We start from the raw sequence: 15,404 nt of genomic DNA on the forward strand, positions 1-15,404 counted from the left end.
TCCTTTGTGAACTCTTCGAAGGAGTTGTCTCATCTCCGTGGTGTCTCCGAGGACCAACGGCGGTGAAATTTCTTTTCCCCAGGTTCTTTTTCCGTTGGAGGTTGCGATCAGCCGAAAGCTCGTCCGAAGAGTCTGGGGGATCGACAGATTGGGTAGCTCATTTCCCCCGCGCGATCTGCTCCGTCCGAACTCGTGGGAACCTGGTCTTGATTGGGAAACCCCCAGGTTTTGCGGTCGGAGAGGACCGAGTTGGCTGCATAGCGCTGCAGATTATGGTCAATATGCTTATATTTGTGTCAGGGCGCGGCCCGGACGATCCGGAGACAACATGAGTCGAGGATCGGGCTTAGCCTAGACTGATAGAGCTTCGCAAATATGGTTTGCAGTGTTCTCTTCGTTGATTACTGCACCTCATCCGTAAGATTGGGGGTTAATGCGGTTTTTCAAGGGTCGGAGTATCTCGTGACGAGCCCCTATCGTTGGCCACGGTGCCGGTGGAAGTTCGCAGGCAACATCTCGTTTCTGTGTATCGATGTTTGCAGACATCATCGACAAGCCCGCTCTGATCGAACCATCGAGTCTGCGCTTTGAGAGACAAGTATTGGCGATGTCGATTTCCTGTCCTGGTCTCATGTGCGTGTCAGACACTTGGCGACGTCTTCGACGCGACGGCTCTCTCCAAGCAACTCTCGCGTGACCTCTCGGTCTCTTCCACCGCTGCCGAGAACGACAACCTTTTGGATTTGCCCATCCTCGCTCATGACCAATCTGCCTGATCTGCCGTCGGCCCACTCAAGGCTGATCTGCTTCGCTTCGCCATCTGCTGCACTGATGCTGACCACAGCCTGCTCCGACTCGTCCTCTCGCGGACCGCCGCGCAGCCCTGCAGCTCTTTGCAGGTCGCCAATGATAGTAATACGATTGTGGTAACGGACAATCTCCCTTCTCAACGTCCGGACAAAGCGCGACAGGTCCTGCGTCGTCTGCCTCTCGGCGTCGGCTGGTCTCGGAGCGGGCAAGTGTCGCGCAGCGAGTCCTGAGAGCGGGATGCAGACGGGGACGGTATGGCGGTGCACTCGCAGGTGGCGCGAGTCCTTGTATGGCCGGTTGAGCATTACGTAGAACGGTCTTCGGAAGCGCGCGTCGGCCATCAGCTCGATGCGGATGCCGAGGACGTTGCCGTGGTCGACGGCGTTCGGGTCGGGATCTTGGACCTTGAAGGTCGTGACGGTTGCGCATGTGCGGTAGAGACATTGTTGGTCGTGCGCGTCTTGGGCTTTCGATCGGGAGAGGATCTCTTCGCGGTCTGGTCTCGATTTGGAGGGCAGCGCCAGCACGCCGCGGTTGCGGTCGGTTTCTTGAAGGGCTTGTCGCGTCGATTCAGCCGAGATCAAAGCCGTCGCCTGGATTTTGACATCCTTTTTCAAAGATTTAACTGTTGCATTGTGAGCTAGCAGCTAACACATAGCAATTCGACATGCAACCTACGTCTGGCCTTGAGGTCTTTGATCTCTTGGTTGAGGGCCTCGGCAGCCGCGTCTTGCGGTTGCGGTCCAGCCGACATGGCGCCCGCTGATCTCTGTTGAAGACGATGCGCACGACAATGTGTGTTGATTCCTGCAGAAAATCTTGAATGGATGGTGGTTGCGATGATGCGGTTGAGGTTGCTCAATGCGACGACGCGTCTGAGAAGTTGACATTCGTTGCCGAGAAGCGCAAATCAACAAAACATCATTCGGCCGGGCCATCGTGACGTGGTGGAATGCGACCTCTGACCTGCGGGGGGCTTATCTAATCTGGTATCTTATCAGCCCTCCAGTTCTCCATTTTAGGCATGGCGCCAGGGGTCCCCCGAGGCAGCTCCCTTCGGGTGGCTTTCCAGCAGCGGAGTGGATCGAGTCGGCGACTGGAACTGAGGTGGACGAGGATAAGCTTCTTTGCTGCGCCTGTCTTCCCCGTCCCGTCTCTTTCTTCTTTGTTCGCCAAGTATCGTCGCAATCAAGAACACAGCGCCTTCGCCTTCTTGCTCTGCTTCGGTAAATCTTCTCCGCGTCTCAGTCCACTTGGACTTGGGTCTTTTTTTCTGTCACATTATTTTTCCTCATTGAAAAACCTTCTTACAGTCATTTATTGGAGCCTAATAAAGCGGCCCGCCGACCATTATTCATTCATTGTTGTTGCCACAGGCTTTTCCCCAAAAGTGTCAAAGGCCACGGTTGCGCTTCCCGTCCACTCGTCCCGGGGCACATACACATCGCCTTCCTCGCGCGCACTCCTACCAAACCAACACCCGACCGCACAAACTTCGCGCGTCCCGCTGCCTAGCGCTTCTTCCGCTTGTCACTGGTTTCCAGCTGCTTTTTAAGCAGTGTCGCCTTGACTCCCACGGACTCTGCTCCACCCCGCCTTCGACCTTATCTCGATCCGTACTCGAAACCCAAACTTTTTGTCCTCACAACACTCGACTTGTCGCACAAAGTTTTCCAACCTCTTTCTCTAACCTCTACATACTACTGTTTCTTTCCAACTACTCCACGCTGCTCCCCACCCTACGACTACGCCGCAGATTCACCATTACCAAGCACCAATGAGCGTCCGAACCCGCCGGAACAAGTCCACGAAGCGCAAAGCTTTGGCCGATCTTGCCGTCGACACAGACGGCACCAACGGTCACGCCAACGGCGATATGAATCAGAACAACGTTGAATATCGGCGGAAGACGACAGCCCCAGGCTCCGACACCGTCACCGCGAACCTCATGGCGCGCGAATCCTTCACCCTCGACGACCCAGTCCCCAAGACGCCCATCGCGAACAACCATGGCTTCTTCGAGCTGCCCGTGCAAGACCAGCGCAACTTCCTCCTGTTGGTGCTGCTGTACTTCTTGCAGGGTGTTCCCATGGGTCTCGCCGGCGGCTCCGTGCCGTTCCTCATGAAGGATCACATGTCATACAGCGAGATTGGAATCTTTAGTCTGGCGTCGTATCCCTACTCGCTGAAGCTCCTGTGGAGCCCGATCGTCGATGCGGTATGGAGTCCCAAGGTTGGGCGCAGAAAGAGCTGGATTCTCCCCATCCAGCTGCTCTCTGGTTTGGGAATGCTGTGGCTCGGCTCGACTGTCGAGAACATGATGGCTACGACTGGAAAGCCCGGTGGCCCGACTGTGTGGAACTTCACCGGGTGGTGGTTCTTCTTGGTGTTTATGTGCGCCACTCAAGATATTGCCGTAGACGGCTGGGCCCTGACTCTACTGACTCCCGGGAATGTCTCGTATGCTTCCACTGCGCAAACTGTTGGTCTGACTGCCGGCCACTTCCTGTCCTACACGGTGTTCTTGGCGTTCAACTCCAAGGACTTTGCCAACCGCTACTTCCGCAGCACCCCGCTTGACACGGGTCTGATGAACCTCGGCGGCTATCTCACCTTCTGGGGCTGGGCCTACATTGCCATTACCATCGGCCTTTCTCTGTTCAAGCGCGAGGAGAAGACCAAGAACGAGGACGGCATCTGGGACGTGTACAAGATCATGTGGGGCGTTCTCAAGCTCAAGAACATCCAGACCATCATCATCGTCCATCTCATCGCCAAGATCGGTTTCCAGGCGAACGATGCCGTCACCAACCTCAAGCTCATTGACAAGGGCTTTGGCCAGGAGAACATGGCTCTGACTGTTCTGATCGACTTTCCCTTTGAGATTGCGCTTGGCTACTACGCCGGAAAGTGGTCGCAAGAGTACACCCCGATGCGTCTGTGGTGCTGGGGCTTCATGGGCCGTCTCGTTGCGGCTCTGATTGCGCAGTTCACCGTCACAATCTTCCCCGCCGGTGGCGTTACTTCTTGGTACATGCTTGTTGTCATTGGAGAGCACGTCTTCTCGACCTTCACCAACACCGTCATGTTCGTCGCCGTCTCAGCGTTCCACGCTAGAATCGCAGACCCTGTCATTGGCGGCACTTACATGACACTGCTGGCCACGTAAGTTTTCTGTCCATTCGTTCGTCTTCTTTATACTAACATGCTTCAGCGTCTGCAACCTCGGCGGTACGTTCCCGCGCTTCTTCGTTCTCCGTCTCGTCGACTACTTCACCGTCGCAACCTGCCACCCTGGCAACCCCGCCGATATCGACGCTCTCAAGGGCCCGGTCGTCACCGACCCCTTCTCATGCTCTCTCCAGCCCGACAAGGAGCGCTGTGTCAAGGGCGGCGGCACGTGCGACATGGTGCGCGACGGATACTACTTCGTCAACATCATCTGCGTCGTCTTTGGCGTCGTCACCTTTATGCTGTACATCCGTCCCAAGGTCCTGCACCTGCAGTCGCTGCCCATGAGGGCCTGGCGTCTGTCAAACTCCTCCCGACAATAGATGTCGAGGGCTGTTTTTGAAACTCAAAAGAACGCATGTAACATCTTATTTTCAAATCACAGCATCATGTAGCGAATTGGCTTGGAGACACCACTTATTTCTAGAACAAAAACAATAGTATTCAATGCTTTTCATTACCATATATGCGCGCTATGCCGTTACATACGTGACGCTCGCTCTAACCCCCTCGATTACGTGTAACAGAAAAACCCCAGCTCTTCTAAACCACAGTCTACTTCTGCAACGACTGGATGTGCTTCGAGTGCAGCTCCTGCACGGCAGGGATGATCAAGCTCTCAATCTCCACCTCGGGGTCGCCCTCCGGCAGCGCAGCAGGGTCCAATGGCTTGTCCTCCGCCGGCGTCGAGTCCCGCGGCCCCTGCTGCGCGCTGGGGACCCGGACCCACCTGTCCCGCTGGCCCGGTGCGACGAAGACAACCTCCCACTTGCGCGTGGACAGCAGGTTGCCGATGACGAGGTGGTGCTGGTAGCGCTCGAGGGAGTACTTGGCCTTGTGCACGAGGATGGCCGGGTCGGTCTCGAGCTTGAAGCTGACGACCATGCCCTGCGGCGCCCAGCCGTCGACGAGGTTCTGCAGGAACTTGGGCACGGGGTCGAGGTCGATGATCAGGCGCTTGGAGCGCGGGATCGCGGGGGAGGAGTCGAAGTTGTCGAATGTTTCTTCGTCTTCGGAGGGCGCGCCGTTGCCGTTGTTGCGGCTTTGAGGCGCGGGCTTGGATGAAGAAGAAAGAGAGTCCGTGGCGTTGGTGCTCTGGATCTTGTGCTCCGCCATGCGATCCTGCGGGAGGAAGAAGTCCGACACCGCGGCGGCGAGGTACAGCAGCGCCGACGGGCCGAGCGGCCTCAGCAGCCCCGCGATGGCGCGCAGCTCGAAGAGGTAGTCGGTAATGGTGGTGAAGGGCAGCATGAGCAGCATGTTGTCCTTGCGGGCGGCCTGGTACTTGCGCAGGACGGCGCGCATGCGCTCCTGGTGGCCGGGGTTGGCTACGACGGTGCCATCGTCCCCTTCGGCCAAAAAGTCGAGGAAGCAGTCGGTGGCGTGGGAGTAGTGCCGGCTGTAGGGCTGCAGGGAGAACTGGCGGTGCAGGAAGATGACGGCGTAGCCGGCCTCGAGGAAGTACTCGGCGGAGGTGGCGCCGCGGGTGCCGGCGGAGAAGTTGTCGATGAAGCGGACCGTCTGCTTCTCGAGGGGCACGGTGGTGCCGCCCGAGGTGACGAGGACGATGCGCCGGCCGGCGAGGGCGGCGTGGTGCGTGATGAAGGCGCGGGCGGCGGAGACGTGGGCGTCGAGGTTTTTCGGGGGCGGTTGGGAGGAGAAGTAGGCGTCCTCTTGGTGCTCGGCGGTTTCTGTTGTCATGATGGGCGAGGTTGTTGCGTGTGGTGGTTGTGAGGTGTGTGTGTGGTTGGTGGGGGTGAGCGTGGATGAGTCTGCCGTGGTGTTAGTCACGACGGTACTTTATAAATTTTCAAATCAGAGGCACATCTCCGAAACCCTTCCTTTTCAGAAAGGAACCCTGAGAGTGAGGCATATAACCGATGTGGTCCTCTCTCCCCGCCATCAACTCACACCCTCGGCGTCCCCATCTCCGTTTCAACCTCGGCCCTACGGCCATATGACGCAGCTTACATCACTCTCACTCACCTTGATATATCACTGCCGGTAAACACCCAAGAGGCCGGGACAGTTCGAGGAAAAGAGTAACCGACGGGCTGCCTCACGCGTTGCTGAGAGACGACTCAAAAATCGACCAGACAAGTAAGAAACAGCAACGACAGAAAAGAAGGAAGAGAGACGAGGGTTTTAACCGTTCGCAGGCGGCCGGGCTCTTCCTGTTACGGGCCGACGGGGGCCCGTGCGCCCCACCCGACCCTCCTTCCGTGAGGGATCCTGCCGGGTAATTTTGGGCACGGGGACGTCGGGTGGATCGGAGCTCGCGACACGGCGGCAGAGCGGGAAACTGGAAACTCTCACACGACCAAACTGCTTACGCCCCTGGCACGGGCGGGCGGGCAAACATCAAACATGCAGCAAGGGTGCTTTTTTGGTCAGATCATGACCTCTTCGGCACCGATAGCCGCTGCGATACCGAGACACCGACGCAGAACGTAGACACTTGATCATTTTTCATGATAATATTACATTAAGTATTTTCTCGTTAAACAAACAGGCTGTCTCTCAATCTTGGTCTACGTACAAATGCCATTCATCATGTTATCCAAACCCCCCAAAAGACTTTTTGTCCCTGCATCCCTTTGCGCCTGAGAATGATTTCTCCCAAAAGTAAACGAAATCTCGCGTCCATCTCTTTTAAAAAACAGCAAAAACATTCTTCCCAACACACACAATCTTGGCAGCAAGCAGCGCCGCAAAGGCCAACACGTACACAATACCGGTAAACACGATGAGGCCCCAGTACTCCCCGCCCGCGGCTGTAATCAGCTCGCCGCCGATGGGGATGCCCACCAGACAAGCCACCGACACGCACGTGTACGTCGTCGAGTAGTACCGCCCGTAGTGCTGCGTCTTGCACAGCCGCCCGACGCACACGGGCGAGATGCTGATATTATTCCCGCTCGCGAAGCCGAAAAGCACCGCGAACACGATCACGCCCGCCGCGCTACCGCCCGCTGGCAGCCACACAGCCAGGCAGGCTACGACGGACACGACGATGGCGGCGAGATTGCTGTTGAACGGGCCCGCGACGTCGGCCCACCAGCCGGGCAGGGCGCGGCCGAGGACGCTGCCGGCGTTGAGGATGGGCAGGATCTGGAAGGCGAAGGACTCGCTGAAGCCGCGGCTGAGGGCGTAGGAGGAGATGTACGTTAGCGGGATGAAGAGGGCGAACTCCATGAGGAAGATGCCGGCGGTGGTGAGGCTGAAGGCGGCGGAGCGGAAGATGCGCGGGTCCGGGTGCGGGGAGGCGTTGCGGGGCGGCGGGAGGCGGGAGCGGATGAGGAAGTTGGAGGCGCCGCAGAGGGCAAGGCAGATGAAGCCGACGGCGCGGATGGTCCAGCCCCAGCCGAGGCGCGGGAAGAGGGACTGCATCATGAGCGGGAAGACGATGCCGCCGATGGAGCCGCCCGTGGAGGCCATGCCGGTGGCGAAGCCGCGGCGGCGCTTGAACCAGTGCCCGACGGCGGCGATGGACGGCGTGAAGACGAGGGAGGATCCCAGGCCGCAGAGGATGCCAAAGGCGAGCATGAAGTGCCAGTAGACTGTGTCATTTGTCAGTATTTCTTTCCTTGTAAAGGAAGAGGGTGAGACTTACGCGTGCAGATGCTGAGCAGCATCACCCCGATGACGAGACACACCGTGCCGGAGAGGACGAGCCAGCGCGGACCCCAGCGGTCGAACACGGGGCCGATGTAGATGCCGCCGAAGAAGCAGAGGAACGTGTACACGGAAAAGATCCAGCCGATGGTGCCCTCGCGGTAGCCCTGCAGCTGGTGCGTGGCGACGTACGTCTGGAACACGGCGATGCTGTTCATGATGCCGAGCGCCGAGAAGAGCGCGAGCCATGAGCCGAGCACGACGGACCACGCGCGCAGGCCGCCCTCGGGGTACGTCTCCTCCTCCGCGGCGGCGGTGGTCGCCGCCGAGGGCACGTGGTTGATGAAGTCGCCGTCCTTGGCGTCGGCGGCGCTGTGGCCGAGGTTGGTGTAAGTGTTCCCGCCGGCGTTGGCCACGGCGTTGGAGACGGAGGGGATCAGGTCGTTGCCGAAGGCGGCGGTGCCGTTGTGCGCTGCCGAGTCAGCCTTGTCCGGGACGGGGTAGGCATAGCTGCTGTAGTCTGGCTCCTCTGGGGCGATGTACGACGAGTGTGTGGTGGCCGTGTCGTTGTAGTCGTCGTTGACCCCGGGGTGGTGGCGGTGGGATGTCTGTGCTGCCTTTTCCGGGTCCATCTGGGGTGTGTGGCGTGCGTGCGTGTACCTGTGTTAAAAGACGGAACGAAAGAAGAAAGACAAGGATATTATTTTGTGTTTCTGGAAGTGTTTCTGGTACAGAACCCCCTTCCCGGCGCTGTTCTTCCTCGCTGCTGTCTTGCCTGTAGGTTTCGGGATCCGATGTGGTCTCTTCTGTTTGTTCCCCTTCTCTTGCACCTAACACTTCTTACTCGACAAGACTCTCTGTGTGTCTTACAAAACCGACCCTGCTCACTTCTCTGGCAAGACCTTTTCGATACAGGAAACCAGATGGACAAGATGTTCAAAATGATGAGAGACGAAGGACCGTTTCTGATAAAACGGTGTGACAAGATTTCAACCCAAGAGGTTTCGGGAACTCAACAAGACATACAGCCCAGACGAACGTCCACAGAAACCCGTCGTGGGAGGTGGGCAGAGTCACACTTACTTGTAGTTTTCGGGCCGCCTTGGGACTCCCCTTGGGTAATGAACCGAAGCGAAACAAGTGGAGGGGGTGTGTGTGGCATGCGGTTCCTAAGTCGGCGGGCGGCGGCCGGTTCGAAAAGGTGGGTGTCAGAGAAGGGCGCGGGAACGAACGGGGGTGGTGGAAAAGGAACCGCACAAGGTTGGGTGGGTTAGGTGATTTGATGCAAGTCTTAAGTCATTTCTCCATCCAAACGCGAGGAGCCGAGAGAGAAAAAGAGGCGGGAAGAGACTAGTGTAAAGAGATTGGAAAAAGTTTTTTTGTGTGGTTGTTGCTCGTCCCTGCGCTTACCCCAGATGCCACGGAAAGGTCGTATAGTCCAGGCCAGGGAGCAAGACTAGGTTGAGGTTCCAGTTCCTTCGATCAACCGGGGTGGACAGGTTGGGTTGCACGTCAGGTTGCGAGTTGTCCAGAGTCGTCGGCTCCCGCTTCCTCATGGGGAACCACAGTTCAGAAAGACTGCGAATGCCCATCCTCCGCATCATCTCTTTCTCTCTCTGCGTGCGTGCCTGTCAGGCATCTCACCAATTCTCGTCTCATGCCACCCCTCCTGATCCCCGTTGTCTCTATAGAGTTAGAGAAAGACGAGACGCACATGTCCCAGGCGCATGGCCATGTTAGTTAGTCCAGGGTGCGGAAGGGCGGCTCAAGGAAAACCAGAAACCGGAACGAAACTGGCCAATGGCGTTATTTCACTTAGTCGTGGTTTTCCCTTTTCCTCCCTCCACCCCAAGAACCCTTTTTTTCCTTCCCCACCAACCAAAAACAACCCCGGTCTTGAACCAAACGACACATCCTTCAACCGAAGCCGAACCCTGGGTTCGTTCATTTTAACAGTGGCCGAAGCCGAACCGTTCGGTCAGGTCCGGCGGACAAGGTCATCCAACCACCAAACAGAGGCAGCAGGTCCACGCGGACAGCCGAATAAAATGGCAGCAAACTGCAGTCGTCTTTGGGAAAGCTGTATAAAGCAACCCTGACGTCCCGCGCGGAATGCCGTATACTGCAAGACGAAAAGCGACCCCCAATGCCGCCAGTGAACACCAACAAACGACCGAACGGACATCCATGATGCAAACGTCACCTCAAAGCGGCGCATCTCGCCTGCAACTTACATCATTCCAGTCTCTGGACCTTTCCGCAACGATTCATCGCATTTTGCCAAAAGTCGATTACGCCCTCAATGACCTTTTGCATCTCTTGGCCGATTCACCTATATGGCCGTCTCTAGCTCATCGAGATCCCGTGGCGCCTATCTTTTCTCGAAGCAACGGCAGGTGACTCATTGAAGGAAGAGAGTCGTGACGTCCGGGAATTAGTAACGGAAACATACCTGGGACATGTGTTCCCGGCGGGCGGCGGGCAGTAGCGGCATCGGCGGCGGCACCGGTAGGTAGGTAGTCCACCGCCTGCTCATATCCATTTGCTGGGCCCTTTTTTATTCCTTTGACCTGCCCACCGCCAACCGAAGGCATGCCGCAAAACCCCCGCTCTCCCGCTACTCGCCAAACGCCGATGACAGCTGCCTTCGCTCGATTGTCCGGCTCCGGCCGATTCGCGTATTTAACTGGCACGTGCTTTTCCGTCGTTGAACGATGATGAGCCGCGCTTTACCCGATTTTCATTACGTAATACGCGAACCTCTTCCATCTCGATGACTTGGAGCTCGGGCCATGCCATCTGGATACTTACGTCAGTCCCCATCAACAGACAGTCTTGCCTGCCGGTCACGGTCCAGATCCGCTAACAGTTTCACACGCAACCGACACTGTGGTGCTGGTAAGACACATGGACAGCTTGGGTCGGGTACGCCTGCCTTGCTGTTTATCGACACTGGACAAGGGCTGGGCCCAAATCTGCGTCTGGGGTTATCCTTGGCCCCGTTTCTTTTGTAAAAGCCGCAACAACCGTACGTGAAAAGAAAATGCAGCAGACCGCTCAACAGGAGAAAAACACCAAAATTTGCAGCCGCGGGAGACAGCCATCTCAGTATCGTGAATCTTCTGGCGGAGTCTCCGAACACGGGGCGGGGAATCACACCGCAAAGAAAACGTGCTCCAGACGGGATAGTCCATGTTCAGCTGGACGTCAGCAACGTGTCTGTCAGTCAGTCGGAACCGAAACGAGTCAGTGCTCGGCCGAACACTGCAAAAGACATACCTGATATGGCCTGTTTGCCAGGGTTCTTTCCAAGCTGAGGTGTAGAAGGTTTTTGTTGTTGGCCATGAAAATCAGCTCTGCCAGCCACATGCTCGCAGTCACAGTTTCCCCCCTCGCTCTCACTCGCATGCCATGCCTGCTGCCGTGCCGCCGACCAACCCCGCGCACGCACGCACGCAAGCAAGCAACGCGGCTATGCTGCCATGCTGGTCGATTCCCCATCTCCCGTACGACATCGGACTTCATATCGTATTTTAGGCGAAGGCCTAGGCCCAGCGGTCCAAGTAAATTGGTCAGTCGTACAGTCACCCGATCGCGATCGTTGTGTCGTGCGTTGTGCGTATTCACACAACCGCTTTCAAGAGGCAATCAGCGCACCATCATGAATTCTGGGCTGAAAAACAACCGCGACTGTCATTGCAATCAATGGCGTCTCGGGAATCATCCCAGTTAATGTAGCAGTCGGCCCGAGGCGTCGGCGCGCCGTAGGGCTGGGCTATCGCTTGGTAACGCCGTTGATCATTAGTTCAGAACGGCGACTGAAAAGCTGCAGCGCGTCGATATATGGCAGACTACCGACCCCGTCAATGTTTTCGAGGTACGTGCTTGCCAAGCTCGGACTTAGTGACTGAAAATATGAGCGTAACACATGGCTTCGTCATCAAGAGCTGGCTCTGTGAAGGCGCCTCGTTTCTTGGCATTCAGGTCGCCGTGTGCGAACGGGTTGCAGAAGCATTCCGCTGTTTACTCTGAACATGCTTTTCCATTTGGTTTGCCGCCAGCCGAATATATGATTCTTCGGCGTGCTGAGACACTTTCCCGCCCCTATCAGCATGACGGGCATCTCGGATTCTCAACTTGTATCCGCCGCCTTGCTGGGCCAGGGACAGTCATAAAACAATAGCCGTAACACATGCATCTGTATCATCTCAGTCGCCCTATGCGTTCTATCGCATTTCCAAAGGAGATCCGGGGTAAGGGTCGACCTAAGCCGGCTGAGTTGAGGCCAAGCCGTTGAACTCAACATCTTCCCATTCAGCTCATCATCAATCTTCCCGCGCCTGGCGCCGCCCAAAACATGACATAGCCGACTGGCCGAATGATCAAAATCGATTATTTTTGACGGGCCATGAGCATGGGGAAAGCTCGTGTCCGCCACGAGCAAATCATTTCCTGGCTTTCAACGCTCCTTGCGCGTTCTCTTCATCGAAAGGCGTTGGGGACACGCATATAGCCCTTGAATCGCCTGTGGTCAGTCTGCTCCATGAATTCGTGACATCCTCAATACCGTGCGAGAGGCGACAAAGACGTTTTGGAAGCGAAGACAGCCTTCAATTTGGTCCGTTCGGATCTTCGTTCAATAGCCCTTTCAGAAAGCCTCCGGGTCTGGCGTGTGGCACTCCGTCCAGTTCGGTATCCGTGTCTCCATCCGTCATTGCCTCGCCCTTGGTCGCTGCGGCTGAATCCAGGCGAAGGTCTTGGCTCGCGGTGAGTGCCTCTACTTGGATTCTTATCGCGTCCATGAATGCGGTCCGTGCCGCTGGATCGAGCTTGGAAATGGCCGACTTTCTGCGTCTGAAGGTTAGCCAAAACTTGCAGCAGAGGAAAACCATCGGATCAGGGATATTCACAATAATTCGACCAGGGACGAAAATTCGTCCATTGGTAAGGGACCGTGGGGTCCAAAATCCGTTCCTGATGCGGGGGAGGCCTCTGCTGACTGGGTCGAGGCCAGCTGGATCAATAAGTCTGCGTTTTTGATAAACTTGATGAGGTCGTCCAGGTCTGTCTCGATGTTTGTGGTGCGCACACGGCGGATGATTTCGACAGATTCGGCCTCGGAGCGCATGGATAGGAGGCGGAAGAGCTCTTCGAAGAGAGAGACACGGTGTTGCAACTCCTCGTGTCTAGATTTGAGGGCGGCGAAGCGGGTGACGTCGGGGCCTGCATCGTATTCGCACTTGGTGCGGCCCATACCGGCACATAATGAGCAGACGGGACGTTGGCCGTCACATTTCGACTTCCTCCGGCGACATGAAGTGCATGCGATTTTTGTCTGGGGGCGACGTCTCGGGGCGGACGAGGAACCAACACCACCAGCACCGGTGGCAGATTGCGGGGTCAACTCTCGCTCGGAAGAAGCACTGCTGGCTGCCGCTGGGCCTGCGGGCAGGAGCTCACGCTGTGGTTTCATGATTTGGGTAACCTCGACCTCAGACCTGGGACCATGGGAGGGCCTGGGATTCTCCCAGGTTAGCCAAGGGCTGGAGAGTGTCGTCTAGGAATGCGTCTGGGTTTAGTTTCTGGTGGGCGTGTAGCTGACACGGCGAGATCTGCACCCTCACAGCAATTGGAATGGCGCCAGTGGACGAATCGAGAGAGGGCAGAGCGGGCCACAACCGCAAGTCCAGAAGCAGATCCGCTCGCCGCGTCGCTAAAGAACTCTCAAGTGCCTTGACGGTGCGTGTCATACTGTCGACCCGCCGGCCATGCTGTTAAAAATTGAGAATGGTCTGGCGTGTCTCGCTCGTGTCGTGTGCCTTGTTGTGTTTTTTTCTCCCTCTCGCTCGGCTGAGGTTGCGTTCTGGAAAACCCCGGTCAGGGTCGGATTTCCTTGGAGCTCTTGAGAGACAGGTATGACGAGATGACCTCAGAGGCGGTGGTGGCCCTATTTCCGCACTTCGTGGCAGGCCGGGCTGACTATGCACCTAGCAACAGGAAGTGTGCAGAGGTGGGTAGGTTTGCTGCGCTGGAACGATGGGGGCAGAACAGACTAGGTAGACTGGGCTCCAGCCGCCTACCAATCCGCTGGCGGGCTGAGGAACGGCGGGCACAGGACGGGAGTGCTCCTCGACCGATGGGAGGCAAGGTCGGTAGGTAAGGCAAGCAAGGTAAGGTAGGTCTTGTTGGGCATCTAATTGTTCCGATGCCGGGTCCAAAAGCCTTCCTTACTACCTGGCGGCGGGCTATCGTGGCTTTCCCATGGCAGCGAATGAGAGGGAAAAAAACAAAAATTAAGTAAAGAAAATTTAAAGACAAAGGTATGGAATCAAGATGGGTTGTTAAAGTTAGCCTGCAAAGTTCCCCAAACCCATGGACTCTTCTGGCCAGGGCCTAGGCGGGCGGACGGCTGGGAAGAGCTGCATAGCAACAGCAGTGCAATCTGCCCACCTACCTGCAAATGACCAGGGTGCCCAGGAGTGCCGCTGGGCTCGAAGGGCCGCCGTGGCTATCGAGAGTTTGCTGGCGCATCGGGACCCTAGCTGTCGGTTCCTGTCAGACATTCAGGATTGGACGCTTCCGACCTCCTGTGGTCTCTCTTTTGTCCACTGAAACCCATGTGCACGCGGGGGGGTTGCTCCCGGGGCATTTTGGGCTTTGGTGTGCCCAGCGTCGCTCGGCATGCTTTTTGAAGAGAAAGAGAAAAATAGAGAGGGAAAAAAAAGAAAAAAAGAAAAGAAGAGGGGAAGGGAGACGGGCAAGATGAGACGGGGTCGATGGAGGAAAGAATGGCAAGATGAGAGAGCGAGACAGATAAACATGTCCATCTCGTGCAAACCATGCTGGATCGAGGCCTCGTGGTTTACAGCGGTCAGGTCGCTGGCAGCCCAGCTGACGGGAGGTACATCTCCCCGCCCGAGGCTACCTTAGGTACCTTCATCGTACCTGCTTGCCTCGGGCCCGTCGCTGAAGTGCAGAAATTCCGAAAGTCCTCTCCCGATTTTTGACCAATCAGATGCTCTCGTTCGCCTCGCAGCCACGAGCCACTCATGATGGCACTCCAAACTCGGAATAGTCGGACAAACAACGGGAGAGCATGGATGGCATCTCGAATCGAGCCATGCCGTGGAACAAACTCTAATCCACAAACCAGCATAAGCAGTAAACAGAGCTTCCAGCCAAGCAGCACCAAAAGTATCAGCCCGTGACTCTGGGGGATAAATCAAAAGAAAAGCCCTTACTATCGTGGCTGCGTCCTGGAGACCACAATCTCACGGCGAAACTGTGTCTCTGCACGAACGGGCTCGCCCTTTTGCCCTGTTTTCATGCCCACCCTGATGTCAGTGCTGCCGTTACCTGCATCCGAGATGGGCCACTTCTGTAGCCATCACACGGGTCGCTTTTCAGGCTAACTCGTTTGCAGTCAGATACGTCGAGGTGCCCGCCCCCACCCCGCCGGCGGCTGTCGCGATATACCCCTGAATGACATCGCAGTCGCAGTCGCCGTGCTGGAGAATCTGATCCTTCAGGCTCAGAACCTCGTTTCTCAGCGCCGTCACGTATGCGTCAAGATAAATCCGTTCCTGGGTGACTTCCTGCTCCTTGGCTGCGAGGTCCAACTCGTACTGTTTCGTCTTTTCCCGACAACGTTTGGCGGCAGCGCGGTTCTTGACACGGTAATTCTTTCTTCTCTCCGGGCCGGACGGGCTCAGAGAGGACTCCCCGTCTTCGTCATTGTAGTTTTCCAT

The 15,404-nt window shown here is 56.8% G+C and overlaps 6 protein-coding genes across 6 annotated transcripts; 1 reads left to right on the forward strand and 5 right to left on the reverse strand.

Moving 5' to 3' along the window:
• Positions 1–629: 629 nt before the first annotated feature.
• On the reverse strand, positions 630–1,564 carry COL26b_011934 (uncharacterized protein; the record flags this gene model as incomplete). The annotated part of the gene is made up of 2 exons (XM_053184587.1): positions 630–1,435; positions 1,489–1,564. The coding sequence occupies 2 exons, from the start codon at positions 1,562–1,564 to the stop codon at positions 630–632; spliced, it is 882 nt and encodes a 293-aa protein (XP_053031445.1).
• A 1,023-nt stretch (positions 1,565–2,587) lies between these two features.
• COL26b_011935 (uncharacterized protein) lies at positions 2,588–4,364 on the forward strand (the record flags this gene model as incomplete). Its single annotated transcript, XM_053184588.1, has 2 exons — positions 2,588–3,975; positions 4,025–4,364. 2 exons carry the CDS (start codon positions 2,588–2,590, stop codon positions 4,362–4,364), a joined length of 1,728 nt encoding a protein of 575 aa, XP_053031446.1.
• Positions 4,365–4,596: 232 nt separating this feature from the next.
• On the reverse strand, positions 4,597–5,742 carry COL26b_011936 (uncharacterized protein; the record flags this gene model as incomplete). Its single annotated transcript, XM_053184589.1, has 1 exon — positions 4,597–5,742. One exon carries the CDS (start codon positions 5,740–5,742, stop codon positions 4,597–4,599), a length of 1,146 nt encoding a protein of 381 aa, XP_053031447.1.
• Positions 5,743–6,693: 951 nt separating this feature from the next.
• Positions 6,694–8,288, reverse strand: COL26b_011937 (uncharacterized protein; the record flags this gene model as incomplete). Its single annotated transcript, XM_053184590.1, has 2 exons — positions 6,694–7,601; positions 7,655–8,288. 2 exons carry the CDS (start codon positions 8,286–8,288, stop codon positions 6,694–6,696), a joined length of 1,542 nt encoding a protein of 513 aa, XP_053031448.1.
• A 3,978-nt stretch (positions 8,289–12,266) lies between these two features.
• Positions 12,267–12,910, reverse strand: COL26b_011938 (uncharacterized protein; the record flags this gene model as incomplete). Its single annotated transcript, XM_053184591.1, has 2 exons — positions 12,267–12,504; positions 12,567–12,910. The coding sequence occupies 2 exons, from the start codon at positions 12,908–12,910 to the stop codon at positions 12,267–12,269; spliced, it is 582 nt and encodes a 193-aa protein (XP_053031449.1).
• A 2,133-nt stretch (positions 12,911–15,043) lies between these two features.
• COL26b_011939 (uncharacterized protein) lies at positions 15,044–15,404 on the reverse strand (the record flags this gene model as incomplete). Its single annotated transcript, XM_053184592.1, has 2 exons — positions 15,044–15,064; positions 15,108–15,404. The coding sequence occupies 2 exons, from the start codon at positions 15,402–15,404 to the stop codon at positions 15,044–15,046; spliced, it is 318 nt and encodes a 105-aa protein (XP_053031450.1).

Source organism: Colletotrichum chrysophilum, assembly GCF_026319265.1.
Source record: "Colletotrichum chrysophilum strain AFK26 chromosome Unknown scaffold_157, whole genome shotgun sequence".
NCBI classification, from domain to species: domain Eukaryota; kingdom Fungi; phylum Ascomycota; class Sordariomycetes; order Glomerellales; family Glomerellaceae; genus Colletotrichum; species Colletotrichum chrysophilum.